General features: G+C 35.4%; 1 protein-coding gene across 1 annotated transcript in view; it reads left to right on the forward strand.

The window, feature by feature from the left end:
- Positions 1 to 24,812, forward strand: part of LOC107283568 (testican-1-like) — a 352,953-nt gene that overhangs the window by 223,913 nt on the left and 104,228 nt on the right. Inside the window, exon 5 of the mRNA XM_015811500.1 lies at positions 3,504 to 3,606. Coding sequence (XP_015666986.1) covers positions 3,504 to 3,606 — 103 coding nt within the window. The remainder of the gene's footprint in view (positions 1 to 3,503; positions 3,607 to 24,812) is intronic.

A 24,812-nucleotide genomic window follows, 5' to 3' on the forward strand; every position in this document is an offset into this window, starting at 1 on the left:
AGGGACCTCTGAATGTCCACGTCTTCCAGATAATCCCTGATATCACTTGATCTGTGTGACATTTGGATTAAAAGAACACAAGTTGCTTTGGCGTGCCCACAGACATTCAGGGCACCAAAGTGTAACTTCTTTAAGCAATTGCATCTTTTCCTGGGATTGTGTCACTGCCCTTTGTAGATGCAACAAGATTCTGGGAAAGCGGTGTTTGGTTTGTAGATTTGCAGTCTGCCACAGTCTGCTCTAAATTTTCTCTTCCTGAATGAAAAGAAGGAAATCTTACGGAAAGTTCAGTTTCAATGTCTAAGCAGCAGAGTTGGACTAAGCTCAAATCTCTATTCAACACAGACAGTCCTCGAATTAATGACCACAGTCTGGATAAGAATGTCCATTCCTAAGCAATATAGTTAAGTGAGTCATGTCCAGTTTTACTACCTTTATTGCCACAATTATTTAGCAAATCGCTGCAGTTGTTAGGAGAATCACACAGTCATTAAGCAAACTTGGATTTCCCTCTCCCCCACTGACTTTTCTTGTTGGAAGCTGGCTGGGCAGGTCACATATGACTCTGGGATGCTGCAATCGTTGTAAACACTCTGAGAGGGAGATGGGCAGCTAATAAGTTTGATATATATAAATAAATCAAATAAATACGTGTGGATTGTAAAATGTCTGAATTTGATCATGTGACACTTGGAGATGCTGGAATGGTCTTGTGTGCAAGGAGTGGCCATAAGTCTCCTTTTTTTGTAACTTTGAATGATTGCTGAATGAATGGTTGTAAGTTGAAGATTACCTGAATATGCAAGGTACTTTGTGTTATGAAATATTAGATGGTTAGTAAATGATTGATTAACTGATTGATTGTGTGCCATCAAGTCATTGTCAACTCTTAGCATAGATAGCTTTTCTCCGTCATAATTTGTCCCTTAGTCCTTCAGCTTTTCCAACGGTGCCCCTATCACCATTGTAACCGAGTCCAGAAGACGTCCAAGGTCCCTTCCAGCTCTATTCTATTCTATTCTATTCTATTCTATTCTATTCTATTCTATTCTATTCTATTCTATTCTATTCTATTCTATTCTACTCTACTCTACTCTACTCTACTCTATTCTATTTCTTCCCATCTTTCCCAGGGTTACAGTCTTCTCCAGAAAGCTAAGTCTTAACATAAGATCCCCAAAGTAGGCATTGTTTCTTTACTAAAATCTGTATTTGTAGTGAGGTTGTGTTCTATGAAATGGGAGGTTAGAATGCCATATTGCAGGCTAATTCTGCTGACTGCCAGGAGTTTGAGTCTCACCGGCTCAAGGTTGACTCAAACTTTCCATCCTTCTGTGGTCGGTAAAATGAGGATCCAGGTTGTTGGGCACAATATGCTGACTCTATAAACCACTTAGAGAAGGCTGTAAAGCACTGTGAAATGGTATATAAGTCTAAGTACTATTGTCATTCTTTGACATTAACCCATTTAAAAAATAAATACATATTTCAAGAAGGTGTATCCTTTCATTTCAGCTGACATGCTTCTGTTCTTGTTTTGTTTGTACTCTATACCCTAAAGGTGTAGCATAAATTAAATGAACCATTTTGTATTAAACCTGCTATTACAATATTAGCAAAACATCAGTGGGTTGCTGGGAGCCCCAAATGATATGTCTCAGATGTGACAATATTTTAATTACCATGTATTGGAAAAAAAATTCAAATCAGTGGCTATTTTTTTTTCTCTAGAATTAAAACAGTATGTCAAAGTTTCAGTACAATACAATACTATTAATTTCACAAACCCTATAACAATGTACTACTACAGTGTACCATAAAAATAGTATTGTAACACAAAAGTAATTATTTGTATTTTATCAATTAATGCAGTATCCTTCATGAGCATATGTATACAAAAGTTTCAAAGATTATTTGCAAATGAAGGTAATTTTTAAGTGTATTTGCAATAAGGATAGTATGTCCACTCCTTACTAGGATTTGTGTGTCATTCTAGCACTAAATGAAAGTGGAATGTTATGTTTTTTGTTCATTTAAGAGTTATGTTGGATCAATAGAGTAAAATCATATATTTTAATAACATAAAATTACTAAACTTCATGCAGGGCTCAGGAATTGCTGTATATTCCATTGTACAATAGTAATTATTTAATACCTTATCATGTAATTGTTATTTCAACAGATATAGAAAAAACGTATGTGGGTCAGTATTCTATGGCAGACTTGAGAGGTTCCATGTAGCGTTCTTCTTAATTAAAAATTAGTTAAAAGCAATTCTAGAATGCAGAAGCCTAGAAAATTGACCAGTGGGATTGATAAAATGTTCCCTGCAATTTTGGCTGAGGATGGTGATAAAATTAGAGGCCAAATCTATTTTCTTATTTTTTAAAAATGTAACATACTTCATTGTCTATCGATCCAGCAGAATTAATACATCTTTGTCCGTGTCAGTTGCAACCTAGATAACCATTGAATCTTAGTTTTTTCATATGTATTGGCAATAGTTACACATGATTGTTCCTCAAGAGTAATAGTTGGAGGACAGTAGTTAGGATATTGCAGTTACTAGAGTCCACAACTGAGAGCAAGTTTGGTGTAGTGGCTAAAGGCAATTGGCTAGAATCCAAGAGAATTACATTCTAGCCTTCTAGCCATGAACATGAAACCAGTTGGATGACTTTGGACAAGCCACTTTCTCTCAGCTATAGGAAGAAGGCAGTGGTAAATCTCTTATGAAGCTTTTTGCCAAACAAACAAACAAACAAAACCCCTCACAGACCGCCTGCTGCCTCAGATTACCTCCCACTGGCCGATACGCTCCCACAGAGAGGGTCTCCTCAGGGTGCCGTCAGCCAGACAGTGCCGGCTGGCGACCCCCAGGGGGAGGGCCTTCTCGGTGGGAGCCCCCACCCTTTGGAATCTTGAGGGGGGTCTCTAGGCCCACTAAGGCCTAGAGGGGAGGAAGGCGGCGCGGGTCAAGACGTGGCTTTTTAAGCAGGCAGGACTGGCCTAAGTATTACTTTTAATTAGTTTTCTATTGGTTTTAAAGGATACTAATTGGCCTATTGCAATATTTTATTTTAATTGATTTTAAAATGTGGTATGTTTTTTGTATTTGTCTACTTGTTTTTAACGGGCTGTAAGCCGCCCTGAGTCCGCAAGGAGAAGGGCGGGGTAGAAATCTAATAAAATCAAATCAAATCAAATCACAGAGACTTGCCTGGGAAGTTGCCAGGAGTAAAATCTGACTTGAAGGCATAATATAAAGCAGAGGGCTAGCTTAAAGTCCTAATTAATTAGTTTGAAAATTCATTGGATGACCTTGACCAGCTGACAATAGCTGAATATCATTCATCGCACAGAGTTGTGAGGTCAAATGGATTAAACATTTTACAGCATTTCAAAAATAGCTGAGAAGTGGTTTTGATTCTTAACTCAGTATTTTGACTAATGAACAAAGGAGTAATCTTCTAAACAACTTCTTTGTATCTTGTTTCTAATAGCCCTTGACCCATCTAAAGACCCATGTTTGAAGGTAAAGTGCAGCCCTCACAAAGTGTGTGTCACTCATGACTACAGGACAGCCACTTGTGTAAGCCGCAAACAGTTGGTACACAGGTAAGAAGCTGTGATTTATGGTTTCAATTAAGTATCTTTGTTCAGAAGAAATATCCCAGATTTCACATTTCCAGGTGATAATATTATGTGGGGGAAGAGAGAGAAGAAAGGAATGTTCCCCAGCCTCTGTAAACCGATTTACCTTGTGAAAAGTGCTACGGTGCTAAGCACTGCTGAAGCTTTCTACAAGCCTTGAGCTTGTAGCTAATTGCCTCCCTGGTACTGTGTTATTCTGAAACGCAAGAAACAATATGGCACTGATCATTTTTGGAGGGTGAAAAACATTTCCCCATGAGTGGAGGTACAGTTGGGTATTGAGTAGAGCTGTGTGTTGAGAACTTTTCTGCCCTCGACAAATGATTTTCAGTGAAATGTGCTATTTGCAGCAAGCAGAGGAGTCGATGAAATGTCATCACTCCCAGCTCAGTTCTGTTTTAAAGCACATTTTCTCAATGAAAGAAGCTTCTAGGCATAATACTGATGATTTGCCAGAGGTTGCAAGAACTGAACTTCCATTGTAGTTCCTATTCCCTATACTGATGCAAAACAACTGAAGCTGTCTTAGAGACCAAAAGGCAAATACACTAAAGAGATGTTCTGTGTGTTTATTCACATTGTACACACAGACATATTAAAAGGTTTGGCTAAGTTCCCAAGTAGAATATCTGCCTCTCTAAAGTAGAGATCAGAGCTTTCAGTTTACATATGACACATAGGTGTGTGGTACAAACTTCAGCAATGAAAAAATAGCAAAATGCATGTGGCAACATCACAACACTAATCCAGCTTTTTTTACATGTATCCTGATGTACTTGTATGTGCATCGGAGACAAATTCTTTGTGTGTCTAATCACACTTGGTCAAATAAAGTATTCTATTCTGTTCTATGTCAGAGGCAAGCACATAAGTCTTGGGATTGTGGACATGTCATCATTACTCTCTCTTTGTGGAATCTATGATAGGGCAAGCCTGCAACACTGACAGCTACATTTATCTAGAGAAGTGGGATACTATTTTTTTCTCATTCTACTTGTCACTTTCCTATGGCAAACAAAATTGGTGAGCATGCAAAATATTTCCATCACTCCTAAATCTTCAGGCTACCTGATCTTCACTCTATCTAAAAAAAAAAAAAATCAACAGGGGACAATGTTGCATTCATTTTTAGTCCTTGCCTGCTTTTAAAAACTGAATTCTGACTTGCGAATTACAGAACCATATCTATATATCCTTTTTAGGCTTTCTGGATTAGATTTTACATGTATGTTATCAGTTAGTGTTTCCATACATTCAGTTTTCTTGTTAGAAGATCTATTTGCCTTTTCTTTTAAGATTCATTACCATAATAAAGCCTATAAAACTGACAACACATCACTTACCTACTTTTTTAAATCTCCTATGAATCTACATGTCTCCTTCTTTTTGGAAGGAGAGTTTGTGAGAATATTAAGAATTGGATTGAATACAACCATTCATTTGGGGATAATTTTTAATAGGTTCAGTGTCTGATTTTTGCAAATTTATACTCAAGACAAAATCAAAGGCAGTATAATTCTTGAGCAACTCTTTCCCCCCCTCTAAATAGTACATGTAGCATTCCACTAATACTTCAAATATGAAAAGAAACTATATTCTTTTCTTGATGAGAATGGTAATTAATGTGTTAGATGATAAAAATGGGAGGGGGAGAGTTAGAATGATGAAAAGCAAAAACTGTTTGATTGTGTGAAAGCCCAGGAACTTTGGAAATTCCTTTGTCAAGGACTTTTGTCATGTATCTCTGTTTGATTAAGGTCAATTTGATTTAATATTCATTATCTAAAAGCAGACAACCAGAGGCTTACAGAAGCCCACTAATATATATCTCTAGCAGCATCCTTCTATTGTCATTTTTTCAACTCCTGACAAGAGTTTTCCAGTGATATAATGCTGTGAACCTAAACATTCTATGGTAACATAATTATTTTTAGCAGTCATAATCCCATAAATTTGTCTAATCATTGTTTGAAGGCATTCAACTCAAATGCTTTCTTTAATATTTCAAATTCTCATTCCATACAATTTCATTAATTCTGGTTTTTAATACATGTCGGAGAGGCAGGGGATTTTCACCACACCGTGTATAATGCTATACTTAATTTAATGTATTATACATGTATTAATGAATATATTTAATTATCATTCATGATCACGTGAATAGAAATTAACATCAGGAAGGGAATTAGCTACAAGTAAAAATGTGTGACTCTAAGAATACCATGACTATTAAAGGTTGAAAGCATTGTTCAACAATGAAATGTGGAAACTTATAAAATTTTGGGGAAAAAATAATTGAATTCAGTTGAAGTGCTTTATCTAAAACCTAATAACTTTGATAATGGTTTTTATGGCATTACCTTACCAATTCCAGACTGTTTCTGAATTTTCAGGTTTTATGTGCATTTAAAGTATAATATCATGGTTACAGAAAATACTTTTATTTAATCTCCTCTTATCATCCCTCTAAAATTCAAAACGCACAACAATGTATATATTTGCCATTTGGTTTAACGCTTGATGCAACTAATATAATAGTCAAAGAAAGTTTATGTTTGGAGTTAATATTAAAATCTAAATACAACTTTATACAATATGTTATGTCACTCATTAGTAAAACAAATGCAGCCTAATATATTCTATATTATCATGAGAAATTTGTTTTGGAGTCAAAACAATGCATTGCCAGTTATATAAAAATAAAGGCAACAAAGTCAAAAGTTTTTGAAAGCACAAATATATTAGAGTAAAATACATTTACTTTACAAGATAGCTAAGTGATTTATTACAATCACTGGAGTTTCAGATTTTATGAGAAAGAAATAGTCACCTGATAATATAAACTAGTACTAAGAATCTATGTACACTTGTAGGACGGTGAATGTTCTGTTAAATGAAACATGACGAATGTATGTGCAGACAGATGTGATGGAATCTGATCTGGATTCCTAGAAGGGAGGAGTGCATTCCAGAGGAGCAAGAGACAACTCAGTTCAGGCTGAAGACAATAGAAAGTACACAACAAAGTTGGATTATATGGTGTTCTTTTGCCATATTTTTGTTTATTGATCTGGACAAGTTTTTGTTTATTTCAAAATTACTCAGTAGTTTGTTTTTTAATCATATCTAGGATATGTAAACATGTATGTATGTATGTATGTATGTATGTATGTATGTATGTATGTATGTATTTAGCAACTTAAATGGCTACCCAACTTGAAAACATTCTAAGCAACTAAGACTAAACTTCTATAAATTTATTCTATAATTCTGGTGTTCCTGGTACTTTTATGTCTTATTCACTTATTGTTTTAGTAGTAAGAAGATTTGAAATAGAAATATTTTTTTCATACAGTACTCAGGAACTGAACTCCATCTTACTAAGTTCCAATACCATAATATGTTATTTTTAAATGAGTTTAATGGTTTAGGCTTGGGAGTAAAATACTTCCTTGTCCACCAAAATTCACATTTCCTTGGGGTTAATATATCAGTTGCCATATGCTAGCAATGGATGTGGGATTCAAAAATAGATTTGGATATTATTTATCATGTATGTTACTTCCATCTATTCTTCATATTTAAACATTTCCCACTCATTCATTTTTCCCATTCCCACAATCTACAGCTAGGTTTGGTGTCCATGGAAAAAGATGGACCTTACTCTTTGTCTTCACTAAGATCCTCATCCAGGGATTGAGTGGCTGCAATGCATTTAAATTTCCATTGGAAGAAAAGATTGACAGAGGTGCAAACTTAACTCTCCATCTGAATTCATTTGGCCTATTTCCACCTTTGAAAAGCTTTGCAATACTTCACCTGGTGCAGAATCATGGGGTTTGACTGTTGATCCAGTTATTCAGAGCTTGATGTGTCATTGAAATAGTTTGCTTCTAGGCACAGTTCAAAGTACTGTTATTGATCTCTGAAGTCCATTGCAGCTTAGAGCCAGGCATTCTGAAAAACCAAATTCTTCCAAATAAAATTAAGATGAGTTCATTAAATAAAAGTACTTTATATGACATGGGATGGGATGGGGTGGGGTGGGGTGGGGTGGGATAGCGCAGGGTAAGGTAGGATAGCATATCAGAAGAGACTCTCTGTTGCTGTTTCCTCTGCCAAAGGCACACTTGTCAGGGACATACAAGTTGTTCACAGGGCTCTGAATCTTCTTGCCAAGAGGAACCATCTCTGTTATGTTCCTGACAGCAAAGATATTTTTATATAGACAAGTTTTGCTGCCAAATCTAACTTGATGCATGTTGAGGAGTTTATTGATGCATGTTGAGGAGTTTTTATTGGATATGGTTTGGTGAGATTTAATACCTTACTTATAACTTGGATAGTATATCTTTATGAATATAAGCACTACTTTTATTAGAAGGTAGGATAGAAATGTATGCAAAATAGTCATCAAGAGTCTGGCAATATATAAATGTAATAAGTAATCATAATAAAGTGTGGATAATTGATGTGGCAATACTAGGAGACAGTAAAATAGAAGTAAATGAATTGGAGGAGATCACAGAGAATCAAGATCTGAAAATTGCAATTTGAAATATTATGACATAAAATGCCTGGGTGCCATAATCCAAAAATCTTAAATGTCACTAATAAATAATAAATTAATAAAATTTCCATCTATCAATTACAAAAAGTCACAAAGCTTAGATCTGTACATATACTATGCAAATATATTACAATATCTTACACTGCAGGTTCTTAGGAAGGACTTGATGTGTAAGAAGGCCAACATCAGCTAAAGAACTGGCAGCATAATTTTTTATTATTGGGTGTATAATATGTTTCTTAATTATTATAAATATGGTACGGGGCAAATACTATTAAATTCCCACAATAATTCCTTACTTTTCCTGTTACCTGCATCTTAAATTAACAAGCAAGCTATTCAAACAGAAATTGTTATTTCATATATATAAATTATCAATAATATTGTTTAATATTTGTATATGTATAAGAGTTTAATACTAGAGGCACTAAAAATAATACCCTATTTGGAATAAAGACTGTAGGAGATAAATGTGGAATAGTAAAATGTCCTTAGTACTAATAACAATTCAAGCTTTCATAATATTAGAATTTGTTTATTGGGGAAAGGTTTTATTAAACCCTTTTTTCAGTTTCTAGTATCCCTATTTCACTTGGGGAAAGAGTTAAATATGCAGCCTTGTAAAATTGCAATTTTAACAGGAATAGGATGAATTCCAATCACAGAGTATATTATAAACTTGAAAGCGTTTACATCATGTTTTCAGATTATCTTTTTAAAAGGGTTGAAGCTAATTTGGAAATGATTAGTATATTAAATTATTTCTGCAATCCTGTAACCATTATTAATTAAATACCTTAGTGGCTAATATTTAGAAGACATTTGTGCCTCTTAGTGCTAATATAATCAAATGGAGGCAAAACTTGATTTTATGAAAAATCAAGCTGCTCTGTGAAGGAATAAAATGAAGATACTCTAAACAAAATAATATGGCTAGGATCTTCAGAATGGGATTTTTAATATTGTGATGGCCCATTTTAGGCAGCCTATTACAGCTTAACTGGAAAAGGCCTAACTATTTTATACCTTGCTGCCCCAATTTTCAGCAAATTAATCAATAACAAGTAAATCCCAAGGACCTGTATATCTACATAGACTGCCAATTATTAACAGTACCTGTCTCTCCAACCTTCCTCTGTTCTTATTCCTAAAGGGTGTTGCCGTAAGGCAGGGGTGTCAAACTGCCGGCCCACAGGCCGGTTGGATCATATGGAGACCATGCCCACCCCAGCTCTGGCAATGGAAAAAAAGTCACGATATGTCGTGACACATCACGTGACGTGGTGAGTTTGACACCCGTGCCGTAAGGGAATATAAAGTGTTGTCCATATGCAGACTTTTCTGTCACTGCTACATTCTTTGCTTTCCCCCAAGATCAAATCAGTTCCACTTCTATTAGAGTCCAGGAAACAGATTAAAACATGTATATTACAGAAGTTCTTGAAGCATCTCCTACATTGGGTGTTATCAAAAAAATTTAGTGTTTTTATTTTTTATCTTGTTTACTATAACTGGGAGTGTGAGCTATTTAGACTCACACATAATTGAAGCATCATATAAACCAAATAAAACTAATACAAATGTTCATAAAAGAAAAGGAAGTTACATATTTTCAAAAAGAATTATGTCCAAGTTTTCTTTAAGTAAAACTTATGGACAATTTGAAAACAAAGTCTGAATTCATTGGAAGGCAAAACCAAGCATACAACAGAGGGGGGGGGAAACTTACTGTATTTTGGGATTTAACTGAACATCTAGGAGGCAGAGGGTTGAAGGTGACCCTAGTCTCAAGCAACACGATATCTTTTAAATCTCACATGATGCTGTCCAAGTGAAAAATTGTTATTGGACCCTTAGGACATATGCGCCCATTCATTTGAATTCATTACCTGATTATATTATTATACATTAACCCTATTAATATTCATTATTTCTCATTTGACTTAAGTGGGTGCTTAAGTCATTGGAATTTTATTAAAATTATCATGGTCTATCATTTGTAGATAATTTCTGGGTTGTTTTTTTTAGTTTATTCTAGAGCTCACATCATAATGTTTAACTTGATGCCTTTCTGATGTATTAGGACTACTGCTTACAAAATATCCAACCAATAGAACAAAACATAATCTCACACAAATACACACACACACACACACACACACACACAAACAAACAAATTTACAGGGTGAAAAAGACTACTATACCTATATTGGTTAGCGTGTATGCAACAATCTGTAATTTTGCCCTTATTCTAGATCAAGAATTCAAATGTACACAAAACAGAAAGGAAATTTGCCATCAGTACTTACAAGGAGGGGCAAATCAAATTCTGTACACATGATATACAGTAGCTGCCTTCAAGTGATAGGAGTGACTTGAAATGTTGGGGTAGTTTAGACCAAGGAATCATACAAAGGAGAGGTGGAGTTATTCATTTCAGACTTTCTGAATGGGCACGTTATAATAAAGCAAGATAAGAAAGTTTTAATTTTTGTAACTGTCGTCCCAGAAGGCTTGATCAGCAAAAACTAGGTTAGTGTCAAAGCAGGCTTATGGTTTGAGGTTATAGAGGCTCAGAAATAAATGTTTTTCAGAAAACTCAAATTCCTACTCTGGAGCTAGCAGGGAAAAGTCAAGGACGTGTTTTCATTGCAGATAAAAGAAGCCTGATAGCAGCCCCAGGGTTTAAATCTTCTCTCTTTTTTCTCCTGCACTTATATAGTAACAATCTTCTTGACACTTGTTTGTCAGCCTGGAAAACAAAATCTTCCTTGTGTTTTGAGAATGGTCCTGTCTGATCTCAAGGTCTTTGTTTCACCCTCCCCAGAAATTCAGCCCCCAGAAATTGCTTAAGGTTTTTCCCAACCGTTTGATATTCCTTAAGGGAATGTTCATAATGTAATGGGATTCCTAGAAAAAAAATAGGTAGAGGCCAAATATTAGAAAGCTGATGGTAGAATATTGAGTTGTCTATATTAAAATCAAATGACGTAATGTAATAACATTTTCATTTTTTAATACAAGTGATCTTATTCCATTACTTAATCTGTCACTTCCTCATGCTTTCATTTTTTTCAGAATCTGTCCTTCCCCTTTTCTGTTAATAAGTCTACAATTGCCTGCTTAGCATTCTGCCAAAACTAATCAAGAGTTCAACCCACAGATTTTCAATTTAGTCATTTTCTATCAGCTTAATTTGACCAATGAACCACGAAAGCCATTATTTATGGGCCCAAGCCATGTAAGTACAGTCTGTTTCAGGCTCACTAATGCTTGTCTAAATTTAACCTAAAGGTTCATTGGAGTGCTTTAAAAATGGATTAATGCAGCATTATTTGGTTACATGTTATTTTTTAAAGACAAATAATCCACTCTGAAACCAAGGCAAACAAAGACAGTGTATTTCTTACTTAAGAGAAAAAGAGCAAAAGGAAAACAAAGATGAATACAAATTGTGTAAAATAAATCAAAATCACATACTCTTTCAACCACTTGGCCTCTGAAGAAGTGGGGATTACAGTTCTGTCCTCTGACCATTTGTAGCTATGACCCTGAGTACAGCATAGATGTATCACAAACGCCTATTTGTTATGAGATGTAAGAGCAGAAAGAAGAATACCAGAAACCCAACTTTGGGCCTGTCTATATGTTTAAATCCAATTTTCCGTAATGAATTAATTGCAGTCTGAGAAAGGAACTTTATGAGGGATATTTTCTCAGAGAAATGCAACTGATGAGGTATTCTTGAAGACTGTTTATGCTGCTGCAGCCTAGGCCCATGGTGGCGAACCTATGGCACGCTGCCACAGGTAGCACGCAGAGCCCTCTCTGTGGGCACACGAGCCGTCGTCCCAGTCCTAGGCCTTCAGCTGGGTTTTATAAAACCTTTTTGCTTTAGGCCTCCACCATTGGGTGGAAAAAAAAAGGTTCAATCAATCAATCAATTTCAACTTCTCGCTGGGAAAAAAAAGATCTCGCAAAGTTGGAATTGATTGATTGAACTTTTTAGTCCCACCCAGTCTGCCGTTACCACTACAGCCACACCCACCCAATGGGCCACGCCCACCCAATGGGTCACGCCCACCCAATGGGTCACGCTCACCCGGCACCCGATGATACATAAGTGGGTTTGGTGTTGCAGTTCAGGCACTCAATCTCTAAAAGGTTCACCATCACTGGCCTAGGCAGTCTCCAAGCCAACCTCTCCAAAATGTTCTGTTCTGAGGAATGAACCTTAGAAATGATGTCCTTGATGGGACTGCAGGCAGCAGGGGCACAATGGGAAGAAGAATCACAAAAGTCAAGATGGAGTACTGTACAGTTGAAGCTGAATCCCTTTTTTTTTTAGCAGACACTTCTAGTGAGCAGGGCCCTGATTTTAATTTAATATTTAAAAATCATATATTTAGAAGCAGAAATGAATATTTTGTACCAGATACTTAAAAGAATGCAAACAATATAGGGCAGCATTTTTAAAGAATCTGACAAATGAAATGAAATCATATTAAGAAAAGGGCTAGTTGAATATCAAGCTAAAGAAAAGTGTCAAGTGATAAACTTCACGGACCCATTTTAAGCCTTGTGCTGCCCAATGTATTTAGAAACTATTTGGATGAGGGGTTGGAAGATAAGATTATCAATTTTCTGGATGACACAAAGTTGGAGGAATAGAAAAGGTATTGCAGAGGGCTTTGGGGAGAATGACATATTGAAGATGGTTCTGTGAAAAAACAGAGACAAAATTTGCAGGCATTAGTAAGTATCTGATCTACCAATCTACTTAAGAGAGGATGCAAGATCACCCAAGCTGTTTCTATTTACAGTTGCTCCTCACAAAAAGACTGCATGACAGCAGTTTCCGGAGATGGGGAAAATCAAGAGATGAGGAAATTTGCCATAATTGCTCTAGCCACAAAAAAAGCCTTTTCAAAGGACATTAAGTTTATACACTTTCCTTGCTAATCATCTTTAGAAATTGCCTATTAACTGCTGCAAAGAAGTTAGGCACCTACAAAGTGACAAAATTGCAAACACTGGATGAATGCCTTTGTATAAGAAAATAAAAATCTATTTCTACATTTTTCAGAATTTAAAACAAACAGCAAAAATCAAGGCAAGGTTTTGGCTACAGAAATTTTTAAATTAAAAGGTCAGAAAATGTTGGAATATTAGATTTTGAATATTCAGATTTTGAAATTATTTTAAAAGAATAAATTCATGTTTGAGGGAAAGGAAAATTGTTTTTGATATTGGAGACATAATAAGTAACTTATAATGGCACTTAAAGGTATCTTTGAGGAACTCAATCAGAACTTTGAATCAATTATGTCAACTACGTTGTGTCCTCTTGGGAACAGGCTGTCTCCAGAACAAAGATATGCAACAAATTCCACTTGAGAATAACATGAAGGAGACTCTGTAAGAGAATAGACAATCCTAGAGAACAATTGGAACAATTCCTTTTCGCTTGATTCACAATTCCTTTTTCTTTATTACAAAAGAGGCTGTTTAAAATATTGCAGAAATTTACAACAATTTAAATGTATTATAGAGAAAGATTGTTCTATAAAAAAAGGAATACAAAGTTGGTCTTTGACCAAGGCTAAAATGGGATATATTATTTTGCTGGGTGACTCCATTTGGATTTACTGATATCTCAACTTGAAAAATGTGGTATATATTGGATCTGTTAGTATTTAATATAAGATTAAACTTTTTATTCTATAACTAATCCTATTTTTAGCATCTACTCAATTGTTTTTTTTAAATTAAAAAAGTTCAGTGATTAATCTTTTTATCTTTATTTATTTTAAGGAGAAACTATCTGTTATGTTTAACTCTATTATTTTGTTTATGTTAGGATACTGGGATTACTTTGTGTTTATGATAGACGTATTTGTTTATAGTTTAAAGCTGAGATATAGAATGTTTAATTGAACTCAAACAAACTAGGAAACAGAAAACAACATCCGAATCAAGGAATTACCCAGAAGAAAACAACACTCCCACATACTCTGACAGGGCAAGCCATTGTAAATAAACAGAGAGCAGACCCCACTCCCTTTTACCACTGAAGATGCTGCCTAGTTAGGTAATGAAAGGTCTGCAAAAAAACAACCAAGCTCAGAGAGCACTATGGAGTCACAGTTTAACACTCAGCTACAAATATTCTCTTCTTGGAACTATACAGAGACATGATTGCTATCTTCAGGTATCTGAAGGGCTGTCATATAGAGATGCAATAGATTTGTCCACAGATAAAGGATAAAAATAAAATAAAAGATAAAGCTAAAAGATCACGTGAAGTGTTAATACCACTTTATAATGCCTTGGTAAGAGCATACTTGGAATATTGCATTCAGTTTTGGTTGCCACGACATAAAAAAGATGTCAAGACTCTAGAAAGAGTACAGAGAAGAGCAACAACGATGACTAGGGGATTAGATGCTAAAACCTACGAAGAAGAGTTGCAGGAATTGGGTATGTCTAGCTTAATGAAAAGAAGGACTAGGGGTAACATGATATCTAAGGGACTGCCACAAAGAAGAGGGGTTCAACCTATTCTCCAAAAAGGACATGAAGCAGGACAAGAAGCAATGGATGGAAACTAATTAGTTCTATTCTATTCTAATCAAGAAAAGAAGCAACCTAGAACTAAAGAGAAATTTCCTGAACAATTTAGAACAATTAATCAGTGGAACGGCTAGCCTCCAGAAGTTGTGGGTACTCCAACACTGGAGATTTTAAAGAAGAGACTGGACAACTATTTGTCTGAAATGGTATAGGGTTTCCTGTTTGAGCAAGGTATTGGACTAAAAGACCTCCAAAGTCCCTTCCAACTCTGTTATTCTGTTAGACAAGGGTTGTTTCTTAAAATGAGAAAGGTTTCAATTGGACAAGAAGAATTTCCTAATGGTAGAATCTGTTTAATGTTGGAATAGTCTGCCTTGAAAAGTGATGGGCTGTCCTTTGTCAGAAACATTTAAACAACTTTGTCTGTCCGTCCATCCATCCATCTATTCATCAAAGGTGCATCTTCTCTTCTTTTCAGTTCATTCACTTGTTGTTGGACTCAGGAAACAAAATGCCAATCACTGTATTGGATCCATTACATACATGACACAGAGCAGTAAAGAAGACTAAGAGCTAGCCCGAATCACTGCAAACCAGACACATTCTATTACACATTATCAGTGTGTAACCTCTCTTGCGGATGACTTCAGTTGTGCATGAACTTTGTAATACATAGCCTACAAATGCAAACCATGTTGTAGCCCAGAACAGAATAATAGAATACACCTTTGTATTCTTAAAGACATTTCTAGCAAGGATTGCAATTTTCTTTAAAAAGGGGACATATATTAATTAGTCATGATAGTTTTGTTCTTGTAAGCCTGTCATAACTTTATTACTATAATAGTCAAACAAAAAACCTATTAAATACATTATGTAACTAAGATGACCGTTTGGAGTGTTGTCCTGCTAATTTATTTGACCTCTATCTCCCATCTTTTGATTACCTCGCAACCTAACTGAGATTGTCTGAGTAATTACTAGTAACCATTAGTTAAAATCAACTATCAGAGATTAATTGACTTCAGAAGCAAATGAGGATATTACATTTATTGTGAAATTGCATATTTCACAAATGAGTTGGATGTCAAATGGATTACTTAAGAAGTAATTTATATTTGTCCAATTGGTAAAACAATAACTCTTTGGGATTCTTCAGTATTTTAAAGATACAAAAGGAAAATGCTAGAAATGTTGAGCTTTTGAATGATTTTCCATTTCCATTCTTTCTGCTTTTCTAATTCATTTTTTTAGAACTCCAAGAAGTCTCAACTATGCCTTCTGTGTGCTTTCAATCACTTTCATTTCTGAACTATGAAGAGATTGAAAACAACTTAGCAACTGGGTGATTTTCATGTTTCAGATTAGTTTTATTGTGTATATTTCATATATTGTTATGTATATTTTTACTGTAATTTATGAAATCACGGTAAAATTAGACATCAAATGGAACATCAGGGATATGAATGCACCTAGAGTAGAATATTTTCAGTCTGACAATACACAGTGTTCCTAGAGTATTGTGAAAAGTCAATTGCCATTCTACTTATAGCTTTTAGTAAAACAACAACAACATGGCAGCGATTTAGTGACTGTAGGGATTGTTTTTATCTAGAAGTGCCTCTGGAATGTTAAGCAGCAAATTCCAATGAGGTTTCAATTGTCAAAGCCTGCTGTGTTACATGCGGAGGCTCAGAACCATAAAAGATTTGAAGTAGGCCTTCCCTGATGACTCAGTATAAGGGGAGATTTAGATGGGATTAGTAATGTCCTTGAGGTGTCTAAGCCCCAACTATTTAAAACTGTAACAAAAAAATAAAATTATACATTGGGTTGAAACCAAAAATTAAATCTAAATGAAGAAAGGTTATTGACCACAGTAGAAATGGAAATTAAACTAAACACTTGGTCAGAAACGTACTGATGTATCACTGAAGCTATGCATCACTGTTGAGATGACTAAAATCCATGCCAATGGAATCTACAGATATGAGGAGTTATAAGACAGCATAGTTCGGAAGACCTTCAGAGAAAAAAAGGAGTCAGAAACACAAGAGAAAAATAATACTACATAAATCCAGTGAAAGATAACATTCTTAGGGAATACAGTTATGTCTTTTGAAGATAACAGTATTCTTTATCACATGTGTCCCCTCCCAATGCCTACAGTTTCTCCTAATGTTGAAGGCTATTAATTTAGATTGGCTATAAGCACACAGATTTATTAGTTACCTGTGAAGAACTATAAGCAGCTACTATATCAAAAGTTAGAGCTGCAGTGGGGAAATCTAGATTGTCTCCAATAAAAGATATTCCAGTAATATAAAGCTTCCCCTGAAGCGTGTTACAGACATTTTTGATAATATTATTTCAGATAGTCCCATTATTCACTAACAGGAGCACCATCTGTGCTTCAGGAAGACAGTTTTCATAGAAGACGTGCCACCATTGTATAAAAGGGAATATGGTATTTTCCCCTATGGATGGGGAGAAAAGACTAGTTAGTGACAAGGTATATCCTTGAGAGTTGTCCTTGTAGATAGACAAAGAAGCAAGAACTGGAATAACAGTGAATCTGGTAAAAATAATATATTTGGGTCTTCTGAACGTGCAGTCACCTTTTTCCTTTAACTACATGACAGCTATAGGGAGTGATCAACTATTTTAAGATGCCTCCTAGTAACAGCAAATCAATAATAGCACCAAACCATTGCTATAGGATGGATGTACTTGTATTGCATTCTGTCTTCTTAAAAATATTTTTGAAACTTCAAGATTATTGTTTTAATTTTTTTTAAAAACATTTTTTTGCTTTTGTTTGGATTTTTTGGGTAACTTTGGTAAATGTAATTTCTTACTGGTGCTTCTGAAGTGAATGAAAAGAGAGTCAGAATAATTTATGGTGTGATGGGATCTCTTCCTTGTGATACCATGGACTTTACCGAGAGAGTTCTTTCATCTTGTGACCATTTTCTGTGATCTCCTACAATGTTTCCTTGTGATTGATTTAGCATGGACATGATGTCCCAGGTTTACCCATGGGAAAAGAAGGGACATTTTATCATGGATGGCAGATGCCTAAGAAAACTAGAAAAATCTGGATTCTGAAAAGCAGCCCATTACTGCATTGCAGTTGATGAGTGGCACATTACTAAGTGTGCAGGACCAGTCAATAGCATCTGCCATTTATTATCACTGTGCTGCCTTATTAGTCCTCATTAAAATAAGGATCTTTGGAAGTAAGTGGTACTGAAAACTAAAAAACACTATCTAAATATACTACCAATTCATAGCTTCTTTCAGTATAACAAAGTATGCCTATGTGGAAGCTGTTAAAAAGAGAAACATGCTGAGTGCATAAATATGGTAATATAATATTTTGACAGGATACATTATTTGTAAAATTATAGTGACATCTGTATCTACGTATAATAAAATGGTTATGATACTGCATTAAGACATGGTATTCCTAACTTCAAAGTCAAAGATGGTTTAATAGTTTGACAATGTTTAACTTTGTGAATAGAAATTTTGTGTTATTGGGGAATATTCTCATTAAAATTTTCATCGTCTGTTCTCAAGTGGTGAAGGTGTAACCTTTCCCCAAAGCTATAGTAATTTATAGTCAGGATTCATACATAGGTTTGCTAGAAACACGACACCCTAAAGCAAAATAAAATAGGACCTTTGGGATTAATGTTGGCTCAACTTTCTTTGAAGTGTAAATCAAATCTATTGCATATCATTTTTGTGGAAAATCCATACTGTAGCTGTATTTTAGAAAATATTTCAATATACTTTCAAATATATTGTCACCTATTGTGAACTAGTAGGATACGGTAAAAGAAATTGCAGAAAATTGCAAAAAGCAGTTTTCTAATGAATAACTATGCCAATCTTTCCTGCCAAAGCCTTTGATACCTTAACAACTAAAAAGGTTATCGAAAATTAGCAAATTATTATTTTGTATTTTTTACATTTTACAAAAAGCCAGATTCCTTTCAATGTAACATGATTTATCAATGTAGCATTGATAAATGTTCTAAATCAGTGATGGCGAACCTTTTAGAGACCAAGTGCCCAAACCGCAACCCAAACTTTATTGCAAAGTGCCAGGGCCACATCAGCATTGTGGTTCCCTCATGGAGGGTGAGGTGTGTGGCCCACTGGGTGGGCATGGCCAGGGTGGTTACAGCAGACTGGGTGGGTATGGCCAGGTAGGCATGGCCACCTCGATGTTCTAACACCTCTACTCGAGCTTGCTAGCTGGCTGTTTTGCCTGCTTTGTGTTGGGCAGAGCTGCTGCTCCGGGTGGCAGCGGCCTAATGAACCTGCGCGAGCTGCTAGTGGCAGCGGTGCATGTGCCCACAGAGAGGGCTCTGAGTGCCGCCTCTGGTACGCATGCCATAGGTTCGCCACCACTGTTATAAATAATTGGCTACAGAATTATGTCAGATGTAATTATAATAGAAACTGGTGTAAATTTAAATAGTTTCTGCAGTTATGTTTGTAATTACTTTATTATGGCAATCCAGTTCTGTTTAATTAAAAGAATGAATTACAAAACAGGATATAATTGGATGAATTTTATACTTGTGCCATCTATCTAAAATCAACCTTTTGTTTGATCGGAACCCTCTTTATTGAATGAAATCTCATTCTGAAATGGTTTTAAGGTTTTTAATTTATTAATTTGAACCTCTGGTGGAGAATCATGTGCAAGGCATGTAATCTAGCATTTGGCATGTCTTAATTTTTTGCTTCTCAAATGAGCAGTGCCTCTAAACCAATATTTCTCAACCTTAACAACTTTAAGATATATGGACTTCCAACTACCTGAAATCTGACTGGGAAATTCTGGAAGCTGAACTCCATGTATCTTAAAGTTGCTGAGGTTGAAAAACCTACTCTAGAGTTTTGCAACATAGGAGCAGGCAACCTGCAGACTACAGAGTTATGAATCCCTTTTGGTTGTATTTTATTTTATAAGAAGTGTGTTTGTCTGAGCATGTACAATTTTCTTTTTATTGTTTTTTCTCCTTTTTTACTGTAAGTTACCCAGTCACATTGGAGTTGGGTGCCTCTAATACTTACAAATAAATGAATAAATATGATCCATCCACAACCCGAATTGCATGAGCAACCCATACCTGTTGATTCCAAATTTCAAAATATATCTGCACTCCTGGCAAATTAAGCAGTGCTGTGGACATCCTATCCCAGTATTTGGAAGCTATGAAGGTCTGAATGGGGAACAACAGGCTTCAGCTATACTCGAGCTGAATGGCTTTGGGTTTTGGGGCCTTCTGGTTCTATGACTATACCATCTCTGGTTCTGGGTGGGGTTGCACTGCCCTAACAGATCCATGTGCAATCTAAGGGGGTCCTCCTGGACTCACAATTCCTGCTTGATGAGCAGGTAGTAGCTGTGGCTAGGAGGGCGATATTTTGCATCAGTTATACCTGTTCCTAAATCAAGAGGCCCTACTCAGGTCAATCACACCCTGGTCACCTCCTGGTTGGACCCCTGCAATTGTTCTACATGGGGCTGCCCTTGAAGATTATCTGTGAACTTCAGATGGAGGAAAATGCAACAATGCAAGCAGTTATGTGTGTTTCTGATAGAGCACACATTACACTTCTCCTTCACAAACTGCATTGTTACCATTTTGTTTCCAGGTCCAATTCAAGGTATTGGTAGTTGACCTTAAAGCCCATCATAGGGACTGGGTCCCTTATTTCATTTGCCCATCCTACTCATCTAGCATAAAGAGCCTTTTATGGGTTCTATAAGCTAAGGAACTACATTTGCCAGGCCCTATGTGGTGGGCCTTTTCTGTTAGGGCACTGTGGAATCTTCTTCCCCCTGAGGTGAGTCTGGATCCAGGATTTCTGAGTTTTCAAAGGTTTCTTAAGACCTGAGACGGATGAACTCCAATATTATTAACATCCTTTCATCTGCTATTTCTTCATTCTTGCTCTGTTTCTATACTCTTTTTTATGATTTTAATGTTTTTAAATAATTAATAATGGTAATGTTTTTAGGTATTTATTGACACTTTCACTTTGTTGTATGCTGCTCAGAGTCACTTGTTTGGTGGGTTGAGAAGCTATATAAATCAAACAAATAAATAACCAAAACCAATTTTCATTTCCTCAATTGAACTAAGTAGCAAAACCTATCCATTTAATCCTATAATTAAAGAAATAAGGAGAGAAAGACTAGAAGGAGCTAATGGCAATAAGTGTTAGCATTTGCAATCATATTGATAGCATTCATTTTGTTGTTGTTGTTAATTGCGAAGTCATGTCTGATCCATCGTGACCCCATGGACAACGTTACTCTAGGCTTTCCTGTCCTCTACCATCTTCTGGAGTCCATGTAAGCTCACGCTTACTGCTTCAATGACTCACGCTTACTGCTTCAATGACTCACGCTTACTGCTTCAATGACAAAGTACACGCTTACACGCTTACTGCTCACGCTTACTGCTTCAATGACTCCATCCAGCTACCTCATTCTCTCTCGTCCCCTTTTTCTATTGCCCTCAGTCTTTCCCAGCATTAGGCTCTTCTCCAGTGAGTCCTTCCTTCTCATTAGGTGGCCAAAGTATTTGAGTATTTGACCTGGCCTTCTAAAGAGCAGTTGGGGTTGATCTCTTCTAAGACTGATCAGTTTGAATGCCTTGCAGTCCAAGGGACTCGCAGGAGTCTTCTCCAGTACCATAGTTCAAAGGCCTCAATTCTTTGGCGCTCAGCCTTTCTTATGGTCCAACTTTCACAGCCATACATTGCAACTGGGAAAACCATGGTCTTGACTATACGCACTTTTGTTGGCAGGGTGATGTTTCTGCTTTTTAGTATGCTGTCTAGATTTGCCATAGCTTTCCTCCCCAGGAGCAAGTGTCTTTTAATTTCTTGGCTGCAGTCCCCATCTGAGGTGATCTTGGAGCCCAGGAAAATAAAATCTGTCACTAAGCATTAATTTTACAGCACATCATATATGTCTTGGATAAGCGGCATGGTGGCCTAGAAGTGGAGTGGTCACCTCACAATCAGGAGTGTTCGATCTTAGGTAGCAGCAGATATTTCTTTCTCTGGGCACAAAGAGAAAATATCTGCTGCAAACCCTGCATAGGTATCAGGAAGGGCACCTGGCCAGTAAATGCTCAACTCCATTCAGTCACCCCAACTCCACCCCAATGTAAGGGATAAAAGGGTCATTAAAAGAAAAAAATGTCTTGGATAGCAATAATTAATAGCAAATACATAGCACTTCTTAAGTCTCCTTTGTTCATAATTCACAATGTTTTGTTGATTAAAAAAATCTTTTTTTTTTGCTGCCTTCACAGAAAACAAAATAAAGTTTATAGGAAATGGACACTATTTAAACAAGAAATGTTTGAACAAAATATTTTACATTGTTGGCAATGTATTCCAGTAGTAACCAAATTAACTCCCTATGTCATTAACAGACATAACAGCTGTAGGGACAGATGCTAACATTTCCTAAGCAGTGCAAAACAAATATACATCTTTCCCAATATCCTTAGAAGGATACAGTACATTGGATTCAACCAAACCCCACACTCTATAGTCTGAACTTGCTTATTCAAAATTTGCACCTGCACAGAACTTCAGTCCTGAACTCTTGATATGATGTTTTGTATGATACAAAGGGTGAAGAGAAAAAGCAGCAAAATTAAATAAATCACTTTTGTTGTCGAGGCCATAAAGGCGTGTGGATGGAAAGGAAGGGGAGCTCTGGGTACAATTACTATCCTTAAATACAGCATCTAGGAAAGTGACTTAGCCTCTGACAATCAGCTCCATTGCACTAAACTTGAATTTGGCTACAAGGACAAGAATCAGTTCCACTGCTTTCAGGAAGGCCATTATAATTTCTTTTAAGTACCATTTTTCTCTGCACAAAAGCTATTCAATTGGCCTATTTCATCATCTTCTCTTCCCAAACAAAGAAATTAATGCACTTAAGAACAACATTTTTAAAGGAATGTAGCACAAAAACGTCTGCACCATTTTCTGTGGAATGTGGCCTGCTTGTGAATGTCTATTCTGTTGATTTCAGTCAATGAAAAAGAAATCAGTTACAAGTGTCCTTTGTTTTTTGGGGGGTTTTTTGTAATATATTTTATTGATTTTTCTAAACATAAATCACTTAATAATTGGTGAACAGTGTGTTGTCTCGGTTTACATTTGTAAAACAATCACTAACAATTGATTTCTATAACCCATACTGCACATAATGGTTTTAGCTGATTTTCTCTTTTCCTTAAAATGTCCTCTTTTGCAAACATTGAGTTAATACAATTCTTATTGTTTGATAGATAACAATTACATATATATTTTCCCTATATTCCTAAAAATAATAATCACATTAACATAATATTTCTTTTCTATCCAATCATTTTGGTTGCCTCATCATAGATCCTGTTACAATCCTTGTTTAAATTTGTTTCTCCCACAAATTCAAAGTATTCTTACTGGTTAAGATTTTCTCAAAAATTAATTACATTTTAAAATTTAAGTCTATTTTTTCCATATGAACCATCTCTCGTGAAAATGTAAAGAATTCCTTATCTATATTGTCATTTTTTTTCTTTTTTTCTTTCCTCTCGTTCTCATTTCTTTGTATTTTTTATTGTATGATGAATTTTATATATAGGGAGGATTATATATAAACAAAGGTTCTAAAGAATAAGAAAAATTAGTATTAATTTTTATACAAATTAGAAATTTATAAGGTAAATCATCATCTAGTCATCTAGTCCTTTAACTCTTATTCAAAACATTTTTTCTTTTTTTTCTTATCCATTATAAGTTTCTTAAATTCAATTACATTCAAATATCTAAAACATTTCCTTTAGCTAAGCCATTTCAACTTTTTTATATTACTCCTATCAAGAAGTAGAATAAAAAATGGGGAAAAAGCATACTATATTATTTAAGGGATTCATCCCTCTTAGAATGACATATATATTCCAAATCTTTTCTATTTTTTTAACCATATTCAAACAAATGTTTCTTTTTTAAGTATTCTCTCTGGTAGGTCCCATCATCTATTTTCTTGATTTCAACTTTAGTCTTTTCCCTTTGCCCAGTAACTTTCTTGATCAATGTATTTTGCTGAATCAAAAGGTCTTTCCATGTGTTCAAAAATGTTACTGTAGATATAAAAAGTAAATCAGGTGAAATGTCTTTGTACGGAACTTTTGCCTTTCCATGTTTGTTAAAAAATCTTTTTCTTTTTCTTTCTCTCTACTTCTCTTATCATTTCCTTTCTCTCCGATGTTCCTCACATCTCTACAGTCCATTTTATCCAATCTGTTTTCTTGTCCTCGGATTTATTTTGTAGTCTTAAGGGGATAAGTTGTTTTTTCCAATTCTTGTGAATTTTTTTCCACTAGGATTAAATCATGTTTCCCTGTTTTGTTAAGTTCCATCTTTAAGTCTCTATTCTCAATTTTGTATCCATTTATCTGTTTTATCTGCTCCTTCTCTGTTGTTTTTTGAGATTTTTTTTGTTGTAGAGTTAACTTGGAAATAGATTGATTTATATTTTCAAAGTTATTTTGGATTTCTTTCCGGTTTAAAATCATTGCTGTTTGAATTAATTGCAGTTTACTATATATCTCCTCCTGAGGAGTATTTATGTTTTCTTGATATGTTCTTTTTACATGTCTCTGATCCATGATGGCCAAGAATTTGAGTTTTTCTCCTCTTTTCTTTTTTCTGCAAATAGCTTTAGAGTCCCGGTTAAATAGATATTTGTAATTCAAAGAGTTCAAAAAAGATTTTTTTTCTGAAGTTTATAATTCTCTCTTTGTCTACAGCCCAGATTATTGTCTTTTTTTGTCACAGCTGTTCTTTGTTATTAAAGCTTTGAAGGTCACAAACACAGACTACCTTTTCCCAGGTTTTGCTAAGTCCTATATGAAAGTCATAGCTGTCAAAGTCTTCATCCACCACTAGGTGTCAGCATCTATTTGTTTTT

This window comes from Protobothrops mucrosquamatus, unplaced genomic scaffold (genome assembly GCF_001527695.2).
Source record: "Protobothrops mucrosquamatus isolate PMUCROS unplaced genomic scaffold, P.Mucros_1.0 scaffold43, whole genome shotgun sequence".
In the NCBI taxonomy this organism is placed as follows: Eukaryota; Metazoa; Chordata; class Lepidosauria; order Squamata; family Viperidae; genus Protobothrops; species Protobothrops mucrosquamatus.